This window comes from Stegostoma tigrinum, chromosome X, assembly GCF_030684315.1.
Source record: "Stegostoma tigrinum isolate sSteTig4 chromosome X, sSteTig4.hap1, whole genome shotgun sequence".
Lineage (NCBI taxonomy): Eukaryota > Metazoa > Chordata > Chondrichthyes > Orectolobiformes > Stegostomatidae > Stegostoma > Stegostoma tigrinum.
In genome coordinates, this window is record NC_081404.1 from 4,602,601 (window position 1) to 4,628,499 (window position 25,899).

General features: G+C 46.9%; 1 protein-coding gene across 5 annotated transcripts in view; it reads right to left on the minus strand.

Moving 5' to 3' along the window:
• Nucleotides 1–12,507: 12,507 nt before the first annotated feature.
• LOC125448342 (natural resistance-associated macrophage protein 2-like) overlaps nt 12,508–25,899 on the minus strand; it is a 182,065-nt gene continuing 168,673 nt past the window's right edge. For all 5 annotated transcript variants that reach the window (XM_048523604.2, XM_048523601.2, XM_048523603.2 and 2 more), the window contains 2 exons: nt 25,544–25,697; nt 12,508–14,024 (listed from right to left, as the gene is read on the minus strand). In XM_048523604.2, the coding sequence (XP_048379561.1) occupies nt 13,887–14,024; nt 25,544–25,697 (292 nt within the window). In that variant the 3' untranslated portion in view covers nt 12,508–13,886. The remainder of the gene's footprint in view (nt 14,025–25,543; nt 25,698–25,899) is intronic.

The following is a 25,899-nucleotide window of genomic DNA, read 5'->3' on the forward strand; positions in this document are numbered from 1 at the left end:
ACTGACTAGGCCAGTATTTACTGCCCAGAGGGTAGATAAGAGTCAATCACATTGCTGTGGGTCTGGAGTCACATGTAGGCCAGACCGGGTGAGGATGGCAGTGTCTGTCCCTGAAGGACATTAGTGAACCATATGGGTCTTTCTCCGCAATAATCAATTCATGAGACTCCAAGTTCCATATTTTTATTGAATTCAAAATCTACCACCTGCTATGGCCAGATTTGGGCCCAAGAATATTCCCTGGATTGACAGTTGAATGGCAATACCACAAAGCCATCACCTCTCCTTAATTCCTGTCAGACTAGTGCAGGAGTCTGAGGGCAGGCAGCTCTGAATGGGGAATTTGCTGGAAGACTGCAATGTCAGGTAATCGGGAGCTTGGGGTCATGCCTGTGCCCTGTAACCCATGCACCCATTTTGCATTTGGTATCTCGAGTGTAGAGCAGACCATGTGATCTGCAACAACAACAACTTACACACCTATGTAAAGAAATATCTCAAGGTTTTATAAATCTAACTGCACGAGAAGACTTTAGAATAAAACAAAGAACTGTGGATGCCAGCGATCTGCAGGACACAAAACCAGAAATTGCTGGAGAAACTCAGCAGGTCTATGCCAACCATGACGCCATTCTAAACATCCACATCCCACAAAAAACAACTGAAGGAAAAATACAAACTGATGTAAATTGAAGCGCAAAGGAAGGCAGTGAAGAATTAGTTAAAATGAGAATTTGCTGTGGCTCCTTTTTACTCAGGTAATCAGCTCAGAATCCCGCAGTGCAGATCCCACCTCTGGCTGACGTTTTCTTCAGCGCCTCTCTCTCTCTTCCCCTCTCTCTCTCCCTCTCTCTCTCCCCCCCACCCTCTCTCTCTCTCTTTCTCACCGACTCCAAATAAACTTTTCAAGTCCTGAAAGTCATTTGTAGGGCAGCAGGCAATATAAGTTACTGAAAACTTCACAGTGGAAGGCAACTGACACAGACTGGTTTCCTTTGAAGTACAAAACAATCTGAAACAATCTGAAATGATCTGATGTTGTGTCAACTACATCTGTCCAGGGTCATTTTACCCCTAGATTACCACATGTACTCCTGGCGAGGATATTGTAAGGACCATCCAGATCCTTGGATTGAGGAAGGCAAGAGGAATTCATCAGAAGTCTTTGCATTTGAGCGGTGAGGCAGAAAGGCTGGTTCAATACAGGAAAAAAAGGTAGAATGTGGTTACAATGATTACAATGTCTCCCTCTCAATGTCAGCAAAACTAAAGAGCTGATCATCGGCTTCAGGAAGCAAGGAGGCGGGCATATCCTTATCTGCAAATAACGTTGCTGAGGTGGAGATGGTTGAGAGGGTAAAGTCCCCAGGAGTGACGATCATCAACAAACTGTCCTGGACTTCCCACGTTGATGCAATGGTCGAGAATGCACAACAACGCCTCTTCTTTCTCAGGATGTGAAGGAAATTCGACATATCCATAAGGACCCTCACCAGTTTTTGTAGATGCACCTTAGACAGTATCCTACTTGAATGCATCACGGCTTGGCACGGCAACAGCTCTGCCCAGGACCGTAAGAAACTACAGAGAGTTGTGAACACAGCCCAGTCCATCACACAAACCGACCTTCCATCCATTGACTCCATCTACACTTCCCACTGCCTGCAGAAAGCAACCAACATTGATTATACTCTCTTCCACCCTCTTCGATCAGGCAGAAGATAAAAAAGCTTAAACACACATACTAACAGCTTCTTTCCCGCTGTTATTAGACTTCTGAATTACCTCTCAAATTTCAAATCTAGTGTTGATTTTTCTTTTGGTATGCCTTCTTTGCAGCTGTAACTTTATGTTCCTCACTCTGTTCAATCATCCTATGATGTGCCTGTACTGCACACAAAACAAAACTTTTCACTGTACCGAGGTGCAAGTGACAATAATAAATCAAATCAAATCAATAAGTTTGAATGGGCTCACTCCTGAGCCAAGGATATGAACTCGTGAATGGGCATTAACAGGATCTTTCTCTGGTGTCCAGGCCAAGCATTTCACTCTCTGTCATTCACAAAACCAGATCATCTGCCCACAACCACATTGCTATTTAGTGGGAGCTTGCTCTGCCTGAATTGATTGCTGCATTTCCCGACATTATGACAAAGACGAGCTCGGTAAAACGATATTGGCTGTGAAACATTTTGAGGCATCAGGCGGCTGTACCAGGTGCTACAAAAATGCAAGTGCTTTCTCACATAGCAACAGCCACCCCAAGAAGGGGACTTTTCTTGAGGTGCACCCAACGTTGAATGGGGTAAAGGCAAGACTTGCATTTTCATATGCAAACCCGGGACCACCCCAGACTGCCCAGCAGCCAATGGAGGCCTTTCGAAATGCAGTCGCTGTTGTCAGGGCAGAAGACACAAGCAGCCAATCAGCGCACACCAAGCTCTCACAGCCAGCAATGCGATAATGAGCAAATTATCTGTTTTAAGATGAGGGGTAAGCATGCACCTCTCCTAACACCCCAAAGCTTGGAACTAATATTTCACGCTGGTGGCAGTGCAGTAGCAGCATACGGGCTACTAAGCCTGGGGATTGTCAATTTCCATCTGCTTTTCTTATACTTTTCTTTTTACTTTTGCCTTTTCTTCTTTAAAGTCTTTTGCCTTTACCTTTTATTCCTGGTTTCAGCGACATCGGCAAGTGTGGGCCCTGTGTGGAATGGCGGTCTAAGATGGAGGCGCAGGCATTGGTACCAGCAAGGCCAAATAAATGACAAAGGAGATGCCATCCAGCGATGGTGGCAGCAACACCAGGACCAAGCAGACACGGCACCATCCCAAACCAAGGTCTCCCAGTCAGTGAGCAGCAGGCCTCAGGCTTAATCCCACCCCCAGGCCAGCAGCGGAACCCAGGCTCCAGGCCTGCGGCCAGGCCCAGGAGCTTGACAGCAGAGGCGGTGATGAGTTGATCCCAGTGCAGGACACTGCTGTACCAACGGAAGCTGCATCAGTGAAGTTGGCCTAGCATCAGCTCATGGTATCAGCAATGTTGGTGACGGCAAGATGGTTTAGCACTGAGGACTCAAAGCATCAGTGTGGAGGAGGCCAGATCTAGGCCTAAGGCTGATCCAGAAGTGGGGGCTGTTCTAAAGACCACCTAACTAAGATGGCGCAGGAGAATGGCAACACTAAACATGTTTCATTGTATTTGTTATAATTACACGTGACAATAAATCAAACAGTCACTGAGCCAGTCTCAAGGCTTTGTGAATGAGACATAAAATGGCAGCCGCATCCCACAGACAGTCAGAACTTGGAGAGATGACGATGAGAAATTTGGAGCAACTTAAATAAATAGAATGAGCAGAAAACTCCTTTTAACAGTGCCCAGCGGCAAAGCAAAGAGAAGTGGTCAAGTAATCACAGGAATAGCTGGAAAGCCAATGGCGTGGATTGAAGCAGCAGGGCTCTTGTGGAAGTGGTAGCGTTCTTTCCCCTGAACCAGGTGATCCAGGTTCAAGTCTGAGCTGCAACAGACTTGCTTCTGAATTTACTCCTTTATTCATTTATGGGATGAGGGCATTGCTGGCCAGGCAGCATTTATTGCCCATTTCTAAATGCCCAGAGGGCACCACAGAGTCAACCACATTGCTGTGGGCCTGGAGTCACATGTAGGCCAGACCAGGTAAGGATGGCAGCTTCCTTCCCTAAGGGCCATGAGTGAACCAGATGGGTTTTTCCAACAATCAACAACGATTCACGGTCACCATTAGATTCTTAATTCCAGATATTTATTGGATTCCAATTCCACCATCTGCCATGGTGGGATTCGAACTCAGGTCTGCAGAATGTTATCTGGGTCTCTGGATTAACAGTCCAGCAATAATGCCACTAGGCCATCGCCTTCCCATGAATATGCTTCAGTAATCAAAAATGCTTATAATTCAGAAGGAAACAGTGCCTCCTGTTTGAGATCTGACATGAATTGACATCAGTGATCATCAAAGTGGGTAGGAAGAGGTTAGGAATCCTGCAGCATGTGACTCACCTCCTGACACCCCAAAGACCGTCCACCATCTACAAGGCACAAGTCAGGAGTGTGATGGAATACTCCCCAACTGCCCTGGATGGATGTCGCTCCAAGAAGCTTGACACCATCCAGGACAAAGCAGCTCCTGCTTGATTGGCACCACATCCACAAACATCCAACTCCCTCCACCACCGACACTCAGTAGCAGCAGTGTGTACCATCTACAAGATGCACTGCAGAAATTCACCAAAGATCCTCAGACAGCACCTTCCAAACCCACAACCACTTCCATCTAGAAGGACAAGGACAGCAGATACATGGGAACACCACCCCCTGCAAATTCCCCTCCAAGCCCCTCACCATTCTGACTTGCAAATATATCTCCGTTCCTTCACTGTCACTGGGTCACAATCCTGGAATTCCCTCCCTAAGGGCATCGTGGGTCAACCCATAGCACATGGACTGTAGCGGTTCAAGGAGGCAGCTCACCCCCACCTTCTCAAGGGGGCAATTAGGGACGGGAGATAACGGCTGTGCCCAGCCTGTGACACCCATATCCAACAAGTGAATGAGAAAACAAACAGACATGGATTCTGCATCTGTGACCTTCTTTCATGCAAATCTAAGCGTAACACAGATATTTCAAATTACAGTGAGCTGAAGCAGCAGCACGAACCACTGGAAACTGCCACAAGGCTTTGGAGGGGTGGAGATCCAAGTCGCTGAGTGGGATTGCTGACAATAGAGTATTGAGCTGAACTTGGAAGCTTTGTAATCTGTTTTGCACAGACGCACTGTCCAAGGATCTGAAGACTGATCCCCTGCCTCATGCACAGTCTCCAGGTGAATTTATTTGCATCCAGCTCTACACTCGTGCAGTGGGTTCATGCCAGTAAGGATCAAAGGATTAGCAGCCGAACAGAGATCCAGCTGCCTCCTTCCTTGTTCCTATGACAACTGTGTCTATTTGATTTATTGGGTGTTTTTCTCACAGGTCTGCTTCATGAGCACACTGTCAAAGAAGGAGCGGGTTCTTACACTCCATAACTCCTGCTCACTCGTGTCTGAACACTCCCATCTCCTCCCATGTACAATTTTCAGCCCAGCCTGCAAACGAAATGCATCCAGTGTGACCCATTGTACCACGGATTTAAAGGAGCCATTCAGCGACTGATAGCTATAGGCCCCTTGGACTGCACTACAGCAAAAAGGGAATGTAGGCCTCAGCCAGTCATTTAGGAGTCACAAAGCTCAACAATCTACTCTGTTGAGCCTTTTCATGTGACTTAAGCAATGATATTTGTCAGAGAAGAACAAAACCTGTGGCAAATATTTAGGCCCCAAATTTAGGCAGGCCTCCCAGAGCACTCCTTCCCTGACAGGAATAGATGGGGCAGCGCCTTGGCTCCTCCTGGTCCCAACATGCTTCATGTATCGGATTATTTATCACAGAATTCAGCTTATTCCTGATGGGCCCAGCATTTCTGCACGGTCGCAACATCATTTAGGAGTGTCTTGCTGCACAGTAAGGTAGTGCTCCTACCTTGATACCAGGAGATTTAGATTCGAGTCCCACGCCAGGAGGTGTTGCCAAGGATGGTTCTGATTGTAACTTGGCTGACTTTCAGCCTGTAGTTCCCTCCGGTACACCTGAGGGAAGCAAGGACAAGCAGAAAGGCAGGCAGAATGGTCGGGATTGTTTGTGCTTGCCCGCCCGTGGAGTTGCTCATCTGAAAGAGAGATAAAATGGCACCGTGGAGGTTTCCTGGCCTGTGGGAGGATTTGTCCTCACCCTGCTGATCGCATTTATCTGAGGGAGTACTGCCTTTCAAATGAAATGGGAAAATGAGACCCTGTCAAGAAAAGGGGAACTGACACACCATAAAGAGTAGGTTTTCTGTTCTGGGCTGCTTGTCATCTCATGTGGCCTGTGTGAGCTCTTTGCTCTGTTCGCTGAGTTCACCAACAGGACACATTAGATGTGCCCCCACTCCAAAAATAAACAATTGCCTGCAAAGTGCATTGGAGCATCTGTTAAGTGGCACTATATAAATTCAAAGTACTCTCCTCAGTGCAGTTTATTTTATGACGCACATGCCTGCCCTCAAATGTTTGAGAAATTTCCTTCAACGTCACTATCAAAACTCATTTGCTAAATATTGCAATAGATTAAGAAATTCAAGACTTTTTTCGTACTAATTAACTTAAGCAACAATACTGTTGAACAGCTCAGAAGGAGGTGGGACCTGAACCCAGATTACCAGGCTCTGAGTGAGGAACGCGGCCAGTGTACAAGTTTTGATTTTAGTGATAGCAAGAACTGCAATAACTTCAGCAAAATGTATACAACATTGACACCTACTGGTGTTATCAGTATCAGCAGCCCTTCATTTCAAGACAACCTGAACACAGCAGGCCAAGCAGCATCAGAGGAGCAGGAAGGTTGACATTTTGGGTCTAGACCCCTTCTTCAGAAAATTCCTAGTTTAATGGCCATGTTTTAGAACCACACTTTATTTCGAGAACAATCAGATTTCTGTTTTTTGCTTGTCCTTAAGTGAATGTAATTCTTGTCTCATGTCGAAGCAGTTGCTAGTGTAATCCTCAGTTTTAACCTTATGCAGAATCATAGAGTCATAGAGATGTACAGCATGGAAGCAAACCCTTCAGTCCAACTATTCTGTGCCAACCAAATATCCTAAATAAATCTAGTTCCATTTGCCAGCATTTGGCCCAAATCCCTCTAAACCCTTCCTATCCATATACCCAGATGCCCTTTAAATGCTGTAACTGTACCAGCCTCCACCACTTCCTCTGGCAGCTCATTCCATACACGCACCACCCTCTGTGTGAAACAGTTGCCCCTCAGGTCGCTTTTAAATCTTTCCCCTCTCACCTTAAACCTATGCCCCTCTAGTTTTGGACTCCCCTATCCTGGGGAAAAGACCTTGTCTATTCACCCTATCCATGCCCCTCACGATTTTACAAGCCTCTGTAAGGTCACCCCTCAGCCTCCAACACTTCATGCAAAATAGTACCAGCCTATTTAGCTTCTCCCTGCAGCTCAAACCTTTGAACCCTGGCAACATCCTTGTAAATCTTTTCTGAACGCTTTCAAGTTTCACAACATCCTTCCTACAGCAGGGAGACCAGAATTGCATGCAGTATTCCAAAAGTGGCCCTAACCAATGCCCTGTACAGCCGCAACATGACCCTCCCAACTCCTATATTCTGAGGTGCCGATGTCCATGGATGTGGAGTGTGTGTGTGTGTGTGTGTGTGTCTCTGTGTGTCCAACATGGAGGACACTTGGAGCAGGTGGTGAGGGTGAATTTGCCAGGTACCCGCTCTGGTTTCCGTGGTCAGAATTACAGATGCTAGTTTGGTGGGATTGATAAGATAAGATATTAATAAGATGAGTTGGGCTGTTTACAAGGCATTTAACGAGCAATTATCCCGCTTAATTAACATCGCCCTGCTGCCCAGTGAGAAACTCCCCAAGCTGCTTGTCAAAAAATGGAGCGAGAGGCTCCCACCTTTGAGGTCGGCCTGGCCAGATTTCCTGTCCAATTCTGCCATGCAGCTCGCCATAGCTCACGTCATCCAGACCACTCAGATTCTACCCTCCATTTCTCGCTCTCTCTCCACAGAAGCTGTTGAGTCTGCCCATCCTGTTTTAATTTTAAATTTCTCGCACCCACAGTATTTTGCATCTATTGTACAAAAGTAACAAGGAGCCCCATAGCAGCTCAAGAAAGTGCCTAATGTCACCAACATAGGGCATTTCGATGGGTGCTAAGTGCCATGCTGCTCACAAGTTGTGAATGCATTTTAGAAATGACTGATTTCTGCACCTTTGGAGATTGGATACATGCCAGTATTTACCTGAGATCTTCATCTTCATTCGATTCCCTCAGGAATTAATGGGAGGAGCCGATGGTACAAGGTTCATATCACTGGACGAATGATCCAGTGATTCACTCTGGGAGGCATGGGCTCAAATCACTGCATCTGGTCTCAGCAACAGTGACTCTAAAACCATCAAAGATTGTCACAAAAAGAACCCATCTGATTCACTAATGTCCGTCGTTGAAGGAAATCTGCCATCCTTAATCTGGTCTGGGACAACATGCGATTCCAGACCCACAGCCAATGTGGGTGACTCTTAACCACCCTCTGAAATGGACAAGCCACTCAGTTCAAGGGGTAGTTAGGAGCAGACAGTAAATATTGGCCTTGCCAGTCGCATCCGCATCCCATGAAGGATGCCAAAGAAAAGTCATGGGCACCTTGCCTTAATGACTACTGCCTGGTGGCTCTGACCTCTGTAATTATCAGGTACTTTGAGAGGTTAGTCATGGCTCATATCAACTCCAGCCTCCCGGCCTGCCTTGATCCCTTGCAATAGGCCTACTGTCACAACAGTTCCACAGCAGATGCCATGTCTCTGGCCCTATGCTCATCCCTGGAGCAACTAGATAATAAGGATACCTACATCAGGCTCTGACTTATTTGCTACAGCTCTGTCTTCAAGACCATAACTACAAACACACTCATCTCTAAACTGCAGTCCCGAGGTGTCAGCTCCCCTGCTCTGTAAATGGATCCTCGACTTCCTGAGCCGCAAGCAGGAGGATCGGCGACAACACCTCCTCCACCATAATCCTCAACAGCTGCTTACTTCGCTAGCTACTGTGCTCCTTCTATACTCACAACAGCGTGGCCAAATTCCACCCTAACTCCGATTGCAAGTTTTGCTGATGATGCTACCGTTGTAGGTCAGACCTCAAACAATGGCGGGACAGAGTGCAGGAAAGATATTGAGTGCTTAGTGGCATGGGGTAAGGGCAACAATCTCTCAGTCAATAAAGGGTTACAAAGTATTAAGGGGTATAGATAAGGCGAATGGCAGGAGTATTTTCCCGAGGGTGAGGGGTTTCAAGACTGAAGGCATATTTGTAAGGTGAGAGGAGACAGATTTAAAAAAAAGACACAAGGGCGATTTTTTTTAACACAGAAAGTGGTTCATGTGTGGAATGAACCTCCAGAGGAAGTGGTGGATGTGGGGACAGTTACAATGTTTAAAAGGCATTTGGATAAGTACATGAACAGGAAAGGTTTGGAGAGACATGGGCCAGGGGCAGGCAGGTGGGACTGAGTTAGTTTTAGGAAAACTGGCATTAAATAATTAAAGTCAAGGAGGTCAATGCGTGATTGGTGCGGCTGGAATGGGTTTCAGTTCATTGGGCACTTGTGCCGGTAGGAGGGAGCTATTCGGCTTGGACAGGTTTCACTCGAATAATGCTGGGACTAGTGCCCTAGGGAATTGCATAACTAAAGGGTATAGAGGGCTTTAAACTAATTAGAGGGGAGAAAGGTTTCAGAGCGTCTCTGTAGCCGCAAGGACATGGTAGTTTGACAGGACAGGAAGGCACCAAGCATGCAGAGAAAAACTGAAGCAAGCAGGGTCAGGAGGGGAATTAATACTTCACAGGAACACCATTAGGAACAAGATAGACAAATTGATAATTTAAATACCCACTCTAATGGGTACGATCTTATAGTTACAAAGAGACCAAAGCTGGGAACCAATTATTTCAGAGTATGTGAGCTTCTGAGAGGGAGGGTGGTGGGGTAGCATTGTTAGTAAAGATGGATTAAGGATGACTGCAAGAAATAATCTTGACTTGGGGGATGCGGAATGCATATGGTGAGGTAAGAAATAACAAAGGGGAAGTAGACACTGGTAGGAGTTTTCTATAAGCTACCTAACAGTAGCTACACAGAGGGACAGCGAATAAATCAGGAGATAATAAAGGTTATATAACAAAGGCATTACATTAATCATGGGTGACTTTTATCTTCAAGTAGATTGGGACAAGCCGATTGGCAGAGAAAACCATGAGGACAAATTTATAGAGTGTATTCAAGACTGCTTCCCAGAGCAACATAAAAACCGAAAGAACTGCAGATGCTGTAAGTCAGAAGCAAAAGCAGAAGTTGCTGGAGAAGCTCAGCAGGTCTGGCAGCATCTGTGAAGAGAAATCAGAGTTAATGTTTCGGGTCCGGTGACCCTTCCTCGTTCTGTTCTCCAGCAACTTCTGTTTTTGTCCCAGAATGATATATTGTGGATCCACAAGGGATCAGGCTATTTGGGATCTGATGACGTGTGATCCGGCAGGTTTAATAAATGATCTCAGAGTAAATAACCCCCTAGGAAACAGTGATCATAGCATGGTAGAATTTAGCATTCAAAGTGAAAGTGTTTGGAAGGACATTGGAAGAGGAGAGTAGAAATGACAAGATCAGCTGACCGGCGAAAAGGGGCTTGTGACTCATAGACCTTCTCAAGCAGCTGTCTTCCTATGCAACAGGTACAGCAGGGAGTGAGGGATCCTGTTGGATAAGGCCAAAGATATGAGACTTTACAGTGGACGGGAGCAAGTTAACTGCAAGCTAGACAGAATACAATGTAAAAAGCACTTACCAAATAACTGGTTCTAATGTAAATATGTTACCGGGACCAAGTTCCAGCTGCAGACAAGAAGAATGAACAGAATAACATTCCAACTGCAGTGAAGACCAATCAGGGGCACGGTTACGATGTAAACCATAAAACACAGAAGGATTTGCAGAAACCAAAGGAATTTGACAATTGCTAGCTATATATGGTTAAACCATGTGGTATTAGGCAAGTTCCTCAAGCAATTCCAAATAAGGAATTCGGAGTGTCAGCTTGGCAAGTCTGAACTATCTCAAAAGCAGCCAAGGTATCTCATGATTTTAGCAGTAACTCCAAGATGAACAACTGTGAAGAAATTCTCTGCGCCAGGAGGTATGGTGACGATGCAGAGAAGAGTTCCAGTCTGGCCAGTTGCTTACTCTCCTGGGCAGTAATATTTCGTAACAGAACCCAGGGTAAGAAGGGACAATGGCCGAGACATCTCCAGTAGTTAAAGGCATGTACCATTTCCTACTTAAGACAATAATTCAGTTTTATCAAGCTCGAAGTGTCCTCCACTGTGCCCTTGTCTGTGTCTATAATTATTACACAATTAAAAGTAGGGCCTTCGGTAGTGCTGTAGAACATGGTTCAGGTACATAATGCTTTGAAGGTTGTGTCATGTATAGACAGGGTGGTCAAAAATGCATTTGACACGCTCGCCTTCATTGCTCAGTCCTTTGAGTATCAGAGTTGGGACGTTATGATGAGGTTGTACAGAACATTGCTGAGGCCTCTTCCGGAATAGTTCTGGTTGCCTTGTTAAAGAAAGAATATTATTAAATTGGAGCAGGGTCAGAAAAGATTTACCAGGATGTTGCCAGGTATGGAAGGGTTTGGGTTATAAGGTGAGGCTGGATAGGCTGAGACTTTTTTCACTGGAATGTAGATTTATAAAATCATGAGGGGTGTAGATACGGTGAATAGCAGGTGCTTTCCCTGGGGTGGGGGAGTTCAAGACTAGGGGGCATAATTTTAAGATGGGAGGAAAGAGATTTAAAACAGACATGAGGGTCAGTTTTTTTACACAGAGAGTTGTTTGTGTGTGGAATGAACTTCCAGAGGCCGTGGTGGATGTGGGTACAGTTACAACATTTAAAAGACATTTAGGTAAGTACATGAATAGGAAAGGTTTGGAGGGACATGGGTCAAACGCAGGCAGGTGAGACTGGTTTAGTTTGGGATTATGGTCAGCATGGGCTGGTTAGACCGAAGGGTCTGTTTCCATGCTGTGTGACTCGATGTACTGTTGTCTCATAGAGATTGGGAACAGTCCTGAGGCAAAGGGGAACACAGAGTTTTCTGACATGACGCAAAGGAGTGTTTAGACGCAAAGGAGTGTTTAGATTAGATTCGATTTAATTCGATTCCCTACAGTGTGGAAACAGGCCCTTCGGCCCAGCAAGTCCACACTGCCCCTTGAAGAATCCCACCCAGACCCATCCCCATCCCCATCCCCTATAACCCACACACCCCTGAACACTATGGGCAATTTAGCATGGCTGATCCACCTAGCCTGCACATCTTTGGACTGTGGGAGGAAACCGGAGCACCCGGAGGAAACCCACGCACACACGGGGAGAATGTGCAAACTCCACACAGACAGTCACCCGAGGCTGGAATCGAACCTGGGTCCCTGGTGCTGTGAGGCTGTACTGCTAACCACTGAGCCACCGTGCCGCCCCCTAAAGGGAGCCAGGGACAGAGCGGTTTGAAGCTACAGCGAACATGACTACAATAGGTAGTGATTTGTCAGATACTGGGGCTGAGGGTTTGGTGTGGGGGTGGCTGGTTCTAGGGAGTCAGAGTTTACAGGGAAGTTGGAATCTCCATTGAGCATTGAAGTCACTGCAGGGCATGTGGAACAGTTAGCCAGCAATGTCAACATATTCAGGAGAGATGCAGGGCTGAGGAAAAAATAATGCACAGCTAGGCTTCAGTTAAAATTCATTTATTTAGTTTTGAAAATCTACAGTTTATGATAATTAAGGATCATTTTGAAATACAACGGCAAACATTGAAAGAATTATACCACGTGACAATGCACAGGCAGAAACCTCCCTTCTCCCTCAATGCACCAACGATCACAGCGGAGGGGCGGGGCTGGAAGGGAGTGCAGAAACTGGGTGAGACAAACAGGCTCCATTGACTGAGCACAGGCCCAGCACCAATGGGCCTCCAGAACCAGTGAAGGGGTACCAATGGGATTCTTTGTGGCACAGCCACAATACACTGGAGTAGCAAGGGCTCTTGTGGTACAGTGGTCTCTACCTCCGAGAAAGGTCGCCTGGCCCTGTCTCTCTCTCTCTTGCTTCGTCCTGTCTATCTTCTGCCTCCATCTTACCTCCTCCTGTCTCTCTCTCTCTCACCTCCTCTTGTCTCTCTCCCCCCTCACCTCCTCGCATTTCTGTCTCTCGCCTCCTCCTGTCTCTCCCTCTTGCCTCCTCCTCTCTCCCTCTTGCGTTCTCCTATTTCTCTCTCTCACCCCCTCCTGTCTCTCTCTCTTGCCTCCTCCTGTCTCTCTCTCCCCCTCTCGCCTCCTTTTGTTTCTGTCTCTCGCCTCCTCCTGTCTCTCCCTCTTGCCTCCTCCTCTCTCTCTCTCGCGTTCTCCTATTTCTCTCTTTCTCTCTTGCTTCGTCCTGTCTTACATTGTCTCCTACCTCCAAAAAACATTCTTTTTCTGGTAAGGAAAAAAACAAGTTGAGAATTTACATCAGACAGAGAAGGTTCTCGGCCATGTTGTGGTGGTTTGGTCTGGGAGCTGGAAGCTGAAACCATTCTGAGTGATGCTGAGAAGCTCACTGACATTTACATGGTCCAGGGTCTCTCTGTGTGAACACACATGCTCGCCACCCTTCAGCAGCCTGACAGTCGGGTGACTCCCTACCACCTTGAATTTCCCAGAATGCCCCTTTCAGTCTGCTGTGAAAGGGATCAATTCATTAAATATTTTAACATATTTCTGACTTGGGTCCAGCAGGAGGCAGGTTAGCCTCCAATAACACAGCTGAGCCCAGATAAAACACCTCAGAAATTCAACGTCACTAGCACTGCCCACGGGCATCACTGCCATCATAACAGGGTGGCACTGGTTTCACCCCTGATCCAATGATTGTATCTTCAGTTCCAGTGGTCAGATAGAAGTCAAGTGGAAATTATGACTTTTGCTTGTCGTTAAAATCAAATCTCATCATCATCGTCTTCTGAATCGGGTATCAATACAACTCCTCATTGTGATTCGTGACAATCATTTATTTGCAGCAAATATGTTGACTCACACCCATTTGGAAATGGTTCTGTCAGCAAGATAAACACTTCACGCAACTCCTCTCGATACAGTCTTCAATGGAAGGTGCTACTGTCTGCTGAGCGTAGATCTACTATCCGACAGAACATGTGCTTCTGACCTTGCAAGATCGTCATCTTGCTGGCACTGACTTGCACGCCCACAGGCTAAGGTCTGGACACCCATCGCTACCAAACAAAACCACACCTAGAAACATGGTCAAAAACAAGAGGCAAGTGAGGGGGTTAGTCAAAGACTGAAAAAGGGGAAAACAAATCTCACCAATAGTGAGGAGGTAAAGGTGGTTGAGAGCTTCAAGTTCCTAGAAATAAATATCGCCAATGATTTATCATGGTCCATCCATATCAACAAAAGCACACTGATGTCTCGACTTTGTCAGGAGGCTAAGGAGATTGGGCAGGTCCACACAGATGCTCACCAATTTTTATAGATGCATCTTAGAAAGCCTCCTATCTGGATGCATCATGCCTTGGTGTGGTAACTGCTCTTCCCAAGACCACAAGAAACCACAGAGAGTGGTGAACACATCCCAGTCCATCACACAAACCAACCTTCCTTAGATTGATTCCATCTGCACTTCCTGCTGCCTTGGGAAAGCAGCCAACATAATCAAAGACTCTCCCACCCTGCTCATACTCTCTCCCACCCTCTTGCATTGGGCAGAAAGCACAAAAGTTTGAAAACACGTGCCCACAGATTCAAGAACAGCTTCTTCCTCATTATCAGACTTGTGAACAGACCTCTCATATATTTGAGTCGACTTTTCTCTGCACCTTCTCTGTAGCTGTAACATTATGTTCTGCATTCTGTTCTATTACCTTGATGTACTTATGTAAGGTAGGATTTGACTGGATAGCACACAAAACAATACTTCTCACTCTATCTTGATATCTGTGACAATAATAAATCAAATTGAATCAAATCAAATTCTCAGAGGACCACAAGCTACTCTCTCATCAGAGGCAGAGATGACTGGTGCTACGTTTAATCTATGTGCCACAGAATTGCAAGCAGGAATAGGTCACTTGAGCCTGCTGTGCCATTCAATAGGATCATGACTGATTATCCAATTCAGTCACCTGCTCCCGCCATATCCCCTATATTCCTGATCCCAATTGAACATCCACTGCTAGCATTACTCTGCATAGTGTGCTGATACTACAGCTTTTAGAGGTGTATTTTGTCCTTTTTTTTGAAGAGAGGTTTTAAGACAGAGGCACCAATAAAGTAAACAGATTGTGAGGCCTTGGGCATGTTCTTAAAAGTTGGAACAGTAGAAGCAGCCCGAAGGAGTGGGGTCAAGCTCCCCATGGAACCAGGATTTTTCATTTTAGCTTCTCAGCAGCAATTGCTGGGTTTGGAAGCTGCAGTCTATCGCTCCCTGCTACTCTCTCTCTCTCTCTTTCTCTCAGAATTTCTCTTGATTTTTTTTCCTCCTGGACTGGAGAACTGCCTGTGACTCAACCTATTTTACTGAACTTGCCTTTTCCAAGGGTGTGTTTATGGGATGTTACTATATTGGAACAGTTAATTAGTAGTGGTTAATATATCTATTATTTTGTTAAGCATTTATAGTTGCAGTTAAGCCAATTCTTTTATTTTTATTATGTCTGTATTTTAACTGTGGTGCAAAAATGAAGTGTGTTTTGCTTAACGTCGAGTAGCTTGACTAATCGAATTGCATCTGGAATGCGAAACCCTACACTTACCTTGAAAGTAAGAGAAAGTTAGGGTCTAGGCTATCTTCTGAATATATTTTGAGGGGGTTTGGTATAGCAAACCAGCCATCAAGGCAGTTGAACGAGTGAACAAAATAAAGCATTCCCAGGTCCCTGTGTATGTAAGGAACAGCTCCAGTTTCACACACCATCAGAAGAGAGCGATAGCTGCCTCTTAAATCAGTGGCATACAAAACAAACAGCTGCATAAAGCCGGAACAGAAATTGCTGGAGAAACTCAGCAGGTCTGTCAGCATGCGTGAGGACAGAAACCGACAGTGTTTGGAGTCCAGTGTCATCCATTTTGGTCAGAATAACAGCAAAATGGACCAGTATTGAAATGGTGAAAAATTGCTGCATGCTGCTGTGCAGAGAGACCTGGGTGTCCTTGTGTATGGATTACAAAATGTTGGTTTGCAGGTAATTAAAAAGGCAAATGGAATAATGTCCTTCATTGCGAGAGGGATTGAGTTTAAAAATAAGGAGGCTGGGGAGGGCACTGCTGCCTCACAGCACTAGGGACCTGGGTTCAATTCCACCCTCAGGCAACTGTCTGTGTGGAGTTTGCACATTCTCCCCATGTCTGCGTGGGTTTCCTCCGGGTGCTCCGGTTTCCTCCCACAGTCCAAAGATGTGTAGGTTAGGTGGGTTGGCCACAGAGATGGGGAGGTGTGCAGAGGAGATTCATGGGGTTCATTCTGGAGTTGAGAGGGTTGGCTAATAAGAAGATTGAGTATACTGAGACTATGCTCATTGGAATTTAGAGGAACAAAGTGGGGGGAATCTTATCAAAACATATAAAGTCATGAGGGGAACATAGGAAAGAAGCAGGGAGGCTATTTCCACTGGTGGGTAAAACTAGAACTAAGGGGAACAGATTTAGGACTGAGCTGAGGAGGAACTTATTCACCCAACGGGATGTGAATTCGTGGAATTCCCTGCCCAGTGAAGCAGTTGAGGCTTCCTCATTGAATGTTTTTAAGACAACAATAGAGTTTTGGACAGCAAAGGAATTAAGGGTTATGGTGAGCAGATGGGTAAGTGGAGTTAAGTCCATGAAAAGATCTTATTGAATGGCAGAGTAGTATTGATGGGCAAAATGGCCTACTCCTGCTCCTGTTCTTATGTGGTTATGTTGTTGTGTTAATCAGAACTAACTCTGAATTGTCTGCACAGATGCTGCCAGACCTGAAGAGGTTTCTCAGCAATTTCTGTTTTTATTTCTGATTTCTTTGGTTCCTTCATGGCTTTTTGTTTGCTCCTAAAACCTATCTTGAAGATGAGAATTCTGTAACATTGGGTTGCGAAATGGGTTCATGTTACTTGCAAGGCGTTTGAAAGTGGGGGATAAGCTCTCACACAGACCAATCAAATCAACATGAAATCCTGCAGATGCTGGAGATCTGAAACAGCACAGAGAAAGTGCTGGAGAAACTCAACATTTGTGCAGAGAGAAATAGAGTCAATGAATTGAAGGTAACCCTGTGCTGTACTTTGTTATTCTTGAAGAGTCAATGTTTTGGGTCCAGAGACCCTTCAAGAATAACAAAGTACAGCACAGGGTTACCTTCGGCCCACCAAGCCTGTGCTGACACATGAACTAAGAACATTTTGCCTCTCTGCGGTCCGTATCCCTCTATTCCCCGCCAGTTGGTATATCTAGCAAGATGTATCTGTCTCCACCACTCCTCTGGCAGGTCATTTCAGGCACTCACGCTCTGCGTAATAAAACCTGCCTCTCACATCTCCTTTAAACTTACCCTGTTTTACCTTAAACCTGTGTGCTGCAGTAATTGACATTTCTACCTTGGGAAAAAGAGTCCGACTATTCATTCTATCCTTGCAATTCAGAGTTTGTTAACTTCTACGAGGTCGCCCCTCAGCTTCCTACATTCAAGTGAAAACAAACCAAGTTGGCCCAAGCTCTCCTCATTACTAATGCCTTTCAAACCAGGCAACCTCCCGGGCAACCGTTTCTGTGCCCTCGCCAAAGCCTCTACATCCTTCTAGTGGTGAGGCAACCAGAACTGCACGCAATATTCTAAATATGGCCTGGCCAATGGGATGGGCAATAAATGCTGCCTGGCCAGCAATGACCTCGTCCTGTGAATGAATTTTAAAAAGTTAAACTAACAATACAGCTGCAACATGATTAGCCAGCCTTTATATTCAATGCCCCGGCTGATGCATGCTATATGCCTTCTTGACCACCTTATCAATATGTATTGCCACTTTCAGGGAACTGTGGACCTGTATGCCTGGATCCCTCTGTATGTCGATATTGCCAGGGATTCTGCCATACACTGTATACTTCCCTCCTGCATTGGACCTTCCACTATTCATCACCTCACATTTGTCCGGATTAAATTCCATCTGCCATTTCTCTGCCCAAATCTCCAGCCTGACTGAATCCTGCTGTATACATTGGCAAATCCCCCTTACTATCTGCAGCTCCCCCAATCTTTGCGTTGTCTACAAATTCAATAATCATCCCGCATACATTCTCCTCCAAATTATTTATATATGGGAGGGTTCCAACAGTGATCCCAGTGGAACACCACTGGTCACAGATCTTCAGTCAGGAAAACACCCCTCCACAGCTACTCTCTGTCTTCCATGACCAAGCCCATTCTGTATCCATCTTATTAGCTCACTGTGGATCCCATGTGACTTCATATTCATAATAGCCCGTCATGAGGGACCTTGTCAAAGGGCTTGCTGAAGTCCATGTAGACAGCATCCACTGCTCTGCCCTAATCAATCATCTTTGTCACTTCCTCAAAAATCTCAATGAAATTTATGATATGTGCAGCTCTATAAAACTCTGGTTAGACTACACTCGGAATATTGTGTTCAGTTCTGGTCATCTCATTAGAGGAAGGATGTGGAAGCTTTAGAGAAGGTGCAGAGGAGATTTACCAGGATGCTGCCTGGGCTGGCAGGCAGGTCTTACAAGGAAAGGTTGAGGGAGCTAGAACTTTTCTTATTGGAGCAAAGAAGGATGAGAGGTGACTTGATAGAGGTGTACAAGACGATGAGAGACATAGATAGAGTGGCTAGTCAGAGACTGTTTCTCAGGGCGGAAATGGCTATTACAAGGGGGCATAATTTTAAGGTGATTGGAAGAAGGTGTAGGGGAGATGTCAGAGGTAAGTTCTTCACACAGAGAGTGGTGGGTCTGTGGAATGCACTGCTGGCAGTGGTAGTGGAGTCAGATACTTTAGGGACTTTTAAACGACTCTCGGATAGGCACATGGAGGATAGTAAAATGTAGGGTATGCAGGGTAGATTGATCTTAGTAGGATAATAGGTCGGCACAACATCGTGGGCTGAAGGGCCTGTACTGTGCTGTTCTATAGTCTATGTTCTATGACATCCTCCACATAAAGCCATGCTGCTTGTTGATAATAAGTCCATATTTTTCCAAATAAATCCTGTCCCTCAGAACCTTCTCCAATAATTTCTCCACCACTGACATAAGGCTTACATGGCCTGCAGTTTCCCAGTTTATCCCCGTTGGCTATCTGAAACAAAGGAGCAACACAAAGTACTCATTGGTTTTCTCAGAAGCTTGTCTCTCTGAGCTGTACAGCGTGCAATCTTAAATTGACTTTCACATGCAGAGGTTGCTGTCACACCTGAACCTCAGAGCAGTGGATAAAATAATTCAGGGGAAACACAGACTGGACCGGGATTTGAACCCAGCATGCCCCTCTGCTTCCAGAGCTGCAAGCCCAGTGACATGACCACAACACCACCTTCAGCTCCTACACTAAAACAGAGTCAAAGCAGCCTGAGGGTTCATAATGAAAGCCCACTTTCCTGGTCCTGGAGTTTCAACACTGTGCTTCAGCCTTCTTAAGGAGTAAAGTTCAGGGTAGCTGGGACTGCCAGTAACTACCTGAGATATTCCAATGGTACACTCACTGAACATTGTGCTTGTGTTCTGCTTCTACCTTCTGTAAGCAAGACATTTGGCTCATCAAGTCCACACCAATCCTCTGAAGAACATCCCACACAGACCCACCCCTTGATACTATCCCCATAACACTGCATTTCCCACGGCTAAGCCATCTAGCCACCACCTCCCTGGACACAGGGGGAAACTTACCATGGCCAATCCACTGAATCTACACATCTTTGGAAAGCAGAGCATGCAGAGGAAACACACGCAGACAGGCGTTCAAGGGTGGAAATGAACCCAAGTCCTGGGTACTGTAAGGCAGCAGTGCTAATCACTGAGCTACCATGCCACCCACAAACACCTTGGTCTCCCAGGATCTATCCTTTGACTCTTTCTTCCCCAAACCTGAGACCAAAGGCTGTGCCAGACCTTCTGCGCTGTCAGTTTCCAACTGGCCATTGGTGGGATACACATCCATACGGATTGTACAGGGCACAGCATTGAGCAGAGGGCCCGGGTTGTCATGGAGACAATTGATGGCCCTCTGAACAGTTTGTTTGTGTTCTCCTATCATGTAGCAGCTATTGTTGAGTGTAATATTGGACATACCAGCAACACTGAATAAAGAGAGACCCTGGGATGCAGGTTCATAGTTCAATGACAGTGGTCACAGGTAGATGAGATCGTGCGGAAAGCTTTTGGTACACTTTCCTTTATGGGTCAGTGCATTGAGTGTAGGATTTGGAAGGTCATGTTGCAGCTGTACAGGACATTGGTTCGGACACTTTTGGAATACTGCTTTGAATTCTGGACTCCCTGCTGTAGGAAGGTTGTTGTGAAACTTGAAAGGGTTCAGAAAAGATTTACAAGGATGTTTGCAGAGTTGGAGGGTTTGAGCTACAGGGAGAGGCTGAATAGGCTGGGGCTATTTTCCCTGGAGTATCAGAGGCTGAGGGGTGACCTTATAGAGGTTTATAAAATTATGAGGGGCATGGATAGGGTAAATAGGCAAGGTCCTTTTTTCCCCTGGGGTGGGGGACTCCAAAACTAGAGGAGCATAGGTTTAAGGTGGGAAGGGAAAGGTTTAAAAGGGACCTGAGGGGTAACTTTTTCACACAGAGGGTGGTGCGTGTATGGAATGAGCTGCCAGAGGAAGTGGGTGGGGGCTGGTATAGTTACAGCATTTAAAAGGCATCTGGCTGGGTTCATGAATAGGAAGGGTTTAGAGGGATATGGGCCAAATGCTGGCAAATGGAACCAGATTAATTTAGGATATCTGGTCGGCATGGACATATTGGACTGAAGGGTCTGTTTCTGTGTTATATATCTCGATGACTCTATGACATCTCTGCATGGGATGGCTGGGGCAGCATTTATTGCCCATTACCTGTTGACCTTGACATGGTGGTAGTGAGAAGTGAGCTAACCAGAAGGATAGATATCCCCAGCTTATAAGAACATCCAACAGATAACGATTTAAAAATGAGCTCATTAGGACAGTCACATGTCAATAAGACTAGGAGCCGTAGGCCATTCAGCCCATCAAGCTTGCTGCACTATACAACATGATCTCGGTATTCACTTCAGGTTTCCTCACGGTCCCCTAGTCCCCTGAATCCCCAAGAGGCCAGAGAGCGCTCTGTCTCTGTCTTAAATGTGCTCAAAGATACAGTGATCCACCAACGTCTGGGATAAAGAATTCTACCAATTCAGCCCCCTCAAGAACAAAAACAAAGTTGCTGGAAAAGCTCAGCAGGTCTGGCAGTATCTGTGGAGGTGAAAAAAAGAGTTAATGTTTCAGGTCCGGTCACCCTTCAGCCCCCTCAATGTCTCCTCATCTCAGTCCGAAATGATCATTCCCTTATCCTCAGGCTGTTCGCCACAGACCAGCCCACCACCCCCTCCCCCACAACCAACCAACCTGGATTCCCCAGCCTGGGGCAACAACCTCTCATTGTTGACCCCTTCAGAATCGATTGTGTCTCAATGAAATCCCCATTCATTCTGCTGAACTCCAGAGAATATTGACCCAATTTATTCTGCCTCTCATTAATGGACAACCCTCTCATCTCGAGCGTCAACTGCGTAGGCCTTCGCTGTATCACCTCCTCTACGAGTCGATCCTACCAAACAGTTCAGTCAATCATAAAGTATGAAATCTTATGAGTAGCAGTAACGCTAACTCCAATATCCCTTTTATTATTATTGACAACAATTTGAGCCAGTGTAAGTCACGGTGCACAGGGGTCAGAACAGAATGGAACGTGTTTAGAAACAGATAGCTGGGTTAGGATAATAAGACACAGGAGGAGAAGGAGGCCATTCAGCCCACTATGTCTGCTCCACCATTCAATGATGTCAGGGCTAATCTGATCATCTTCAACCCCACTTTTCTGCCTTGCCCCATGAAACCTCAACTCCCTTCCTGATTAAACATCTGTCTCTCTCAGCCTTGAATATACTGAATGACCCAGCCTTGACAGCCCTCTGCGGTAAAGAATTCCACAGATTCACTCCCCTCTGAGAGAAGAAATTCTTCCCCAGCTCTGAGTTCAATGGGCGACCCCTTATTCTGAGATTGTACCCTCTGGTCCGAGACTCTCCCACAAGGGGAAACAGCCTCTCCACATCTCCCCTGTCACATCCCCTAAGAACCTTGTATCTTTTAATAAGGCCTCCTCTCATTTCTCTAAACCCCAGTGAGCACTGGCCCGACCTACTCACCTCTCCTTATAGGATACTCCCTCCATACCCAGGACCAGCTGAGTGAACCTTCCCCAGACTGCCTCCAATGACAGTCTATCTTTCCTTCGATTTGGGGCCTAAAGCTGCTCACGGTATTCCAGCTGTGCGCTGGCTAGTGCCGTGTACAGTTTTCGCAAAACCTCCCAACTTTTATACTTCATTCCCTTTGGAATAAAGGCCAGCGTTCCATTTACCTTCCCTATGACCCGCTGAACGTAAATGCTAGTTTTTAGCAATTCCTGAATGAGGGCTCCCAAATATCTGTATCCCACAGCTTCAGAACCTTTGCAGTTTCTGGTGGGTCCAGAGTGGGAGAGCAGCCTGGGGAGTGCAGGAATAGCCGAATGCTGAGGGGCCGTAGGCAGGGCTGGGAGCTACAGCAGCAGGTAGACTGAGATACAGGATGTGGGACTGACCACAGGACGTGATCTGAAACGCTTTCGATGGACTGTCTGACAGAAACACATCTCAGGGTCAAACAGTGACCCTGAGGTTGTGCACAGACTGGTTCACTGTTGGACTGTCACCACCGAGACGGATGGAGTCAGGAGCTCAGGAATGGAGATTGCAGCAGGGAATGAAAACAATGGCATCTCTCCGCACAACATTGATCCCTGAGTTCCTGATCAGCCAGTACGGGATTTTGGATCAGTAGGCTGGGAATTCAGCACCCGTGGAGGGAGAGAGAGGGAGAGGGAGGGAAGGAGAGGGAGAGTGGATGGGAGAGGGAGAGAGAGAGAGGGAGCAAGAGAGGGAGGGTAGGAGAGAAAGAGAAGCAGAGAGAGAAAGAGAGGGAGGGAGAGGGAGAGAGGGAGAGAAAGAGGGTGAGATAGGGAGACAGGACTTGCAAAAGAGAGGGAGAGGGGCAGGAGAAGTGGGGTGGGACAGAGTGAAAGAGAGAGAGAAATGGGGAAGGGGTAGAAGGCAAGAGTTGGGGGGAGAGAGAGGTAGAGAGAGAAGGCGGGAGAGAGACAGAAAAAAAGGGAGAGAGAGGGATGGAGAGGGAGAGACTGAGAGAAAGAGGGGCGAGACAGGGATACAGGACTTGCGAAAGAGAGGGAGAGGAACAGGAGAAGGGAGGCGAGGGAGAGAGAGAGAGTGGGAGGCAGGGGTGTGGGACAGAGAGGGAGGGAGGGAGAAAGAGGGAGGTGGATGGAGAGAGAGAGATAGAGAGGAGAGAGAGGGAGAGAGAGGAGGGGAGAGAGAGGGTGGGACAGGAAGAAATGGAGAGGGAGACAGAGATGGAGAGATAGAGAGGTAGGGAATGGAAAGAGAGCAAGATGGAGGGAGAGGGAAGGAAAGGAAGAGAGAGAGGAAGGGAGGGAGAGAGAGAGGAAGAGAGAGAGGAAGAGAAAGAGGGGGAGAGAGAGAGAGCGAGTGGAGTAGAGGGAGAGGGAGGGAGAGGGCGAGGGCGAGAGAGAGAGAAGGGGGGGTGAGCGGGTGAGGGGCCGAGATAGAGGGGGAGGGCGAGAGAGGTGGAGGGAGGGAGAAAAAGGGAGCGAGGAAGAAGAAAGATAGAGGGAGGGAGAGGGAGAGAGGACGAGAGACGAATGTGAGAAATGGACAGGGAGGGAGAGGGAGAGAAGATGAGAAACGGAGATGGAGAGAAATGAAGAGGAAGAGTGTGAAGGGGTGAAGACAGAAAGGGAGGGAGAGGGAAGAAGAGGGGGACAGGGAGGAAGGGAGAATGGAAGAGAGAGAGAGAGAGGAAGAGAGGGGGGAGAGTGGGGGACAGGGAGAGGGAGGGAGAGGGGGAGAGAGAAAGTGAGGGAAAGACAGAGTGAGGGACAGTGAGAGGGAGAGAGACAGAGAGTGAAAGCGGGGGGTGAGAAGGAAAAGGAGGAGGGAGCAAGAGGAGGAGACAGAGATAGAGGGAGGGAGAGATAGAGGGTCAGGGAGAGAGAGACGGAGGGAGAGAGAGGGAGGCAGTGGTGTGGGGGAGAGAGAGAGAGGGAACGATGAAGAGGGAGGGAGAGGGAGACGAAGAGAGGGAGAGGGAAATAGGAAGAGAGATAGAGTTGGAGAGGTGGGGGGAGAGGGAGATGGGCAGACAGGCAGAAAGGGGGTGTGGAGAACAGGGGGGCGAGAGAGGGATGGAGAGGGAGAGGAGAGATAGAGAGGGAGGGGGAAAGAGGGAGAGGGAGAGAGAGGCAGAAAGAGGCGGGAGCGTGGAGGGGAGCGTGGGAAGGATGGAACAGAAGAGAAAGATGGCTGAGATAGACAGAGAGAACTCAAGAGAGAAAGAGAGGGAGAGAGAGAGATGGGGGGTGGAGATAGAGAGAGTGGGAGGGAGAGAGTAAGAAAGAGGGAGAGAGAGAGGTGGCAAGAGAGAGGGGAGAGGGAGTGGGGGGAGAGAGAGAGGGGGAGTGAGAGGGAGGGGAGGGAGGGGGGAGAGAGAGTCAGAGGGAGAGAACAAGAGGGAGAAAGGGGAGGGACAGAGAGGATGGGAGTGGGGGTGAGGGACAGGGAAGCGAGACATTGAGAGAGGGAGGTGGTGGAGAGATAGAGCTGGGGGTGGATAGTGTCCATGTGAAAATGAACACTGTGCCTGAGGATGATGTCCCTGAGGGGAACCATGAAGATGAGAAATAGGAGGCGAACGAAGATCGATCCTTGAGGGATTATCCAAGGGAATGGGAACAGGAAGAGAAGCCATTGTGGGTTATGAGGAGAGAGATAAGGGTGGAACTGGGACGGGGGGGGGCGAGCTCTCTGAGCTGGCTTTGAGAGAATATGGAGGGAGAAAAGGACATGGAGCTGATTGATCCCACTCCTTCCACAGCCCCTGACAGGATTAGTTTTATCTCCTCGGGATCACTTTGGATTCATGTAGTTCTGACCCCTGCCACCATCCCCCCCCGCCCCACCTCTAATATCAACCGAGTGTGGTTCAGGCCTGAGTCTTGAACTCAAAGAGACTTTTTAGGTTCCTCAGGACCCACTTTCCATTGTTTAATATTTTGCTGAGCAGCCATGTCCCTTTGAAACATTCATTCCATTCCCAAACACATTGACTAAGGACCGGAATGTTGAATGTTTAACTTTATTTCTTTATTTTTCTTTATACCTAGGATTTGGCACCTAGGTTCCTTTGCAGCCAAGATGGCACCATGAGTCGTGACATTGTACACTTTTCACTGTACCGCTGTACTTGAGTACACGTGACAGGAAAACCAAATTCTCATTCTAATTCTAAACGCACGCAGCGTCCTTCTGTTAAGATCGTCAGTTGGCACAATCTCGAAAAAGGGCATTTCATTCAAATCGCCAACTGCAGAGAGTATGCGGCTCATGTTCGAACTGGGGACTGCTTGCAGAAGGAACAATGGCGAACTTACCAAGTAACATACAAACGACAGGTAGGCGACCGCTATGATTGCTGCCACAGCATAAAACACGACCATGTGGAGACTCCTCACGTAATCGATCACAAAATAGATGTTAATGCAGCAGATGATCAGAATGATAAATCCTCCGATGATCTTCCATATTCTGTTGGGACAGAAAAACAGTTGAGAGGGTGTTAGCCACGAAAGTGCACTCAATTATCACAGTTTAGTGGGAGGACATTCAAGGCATTGTACTAGCATTGAATCTATACCCTGGTGCCAATCTCCTGTCTTTTTCCCATAGCTCCGGACACCATTTCTCTTCAAAACATTACCCAATGCCCTCAATTAAGGGTTTATACATA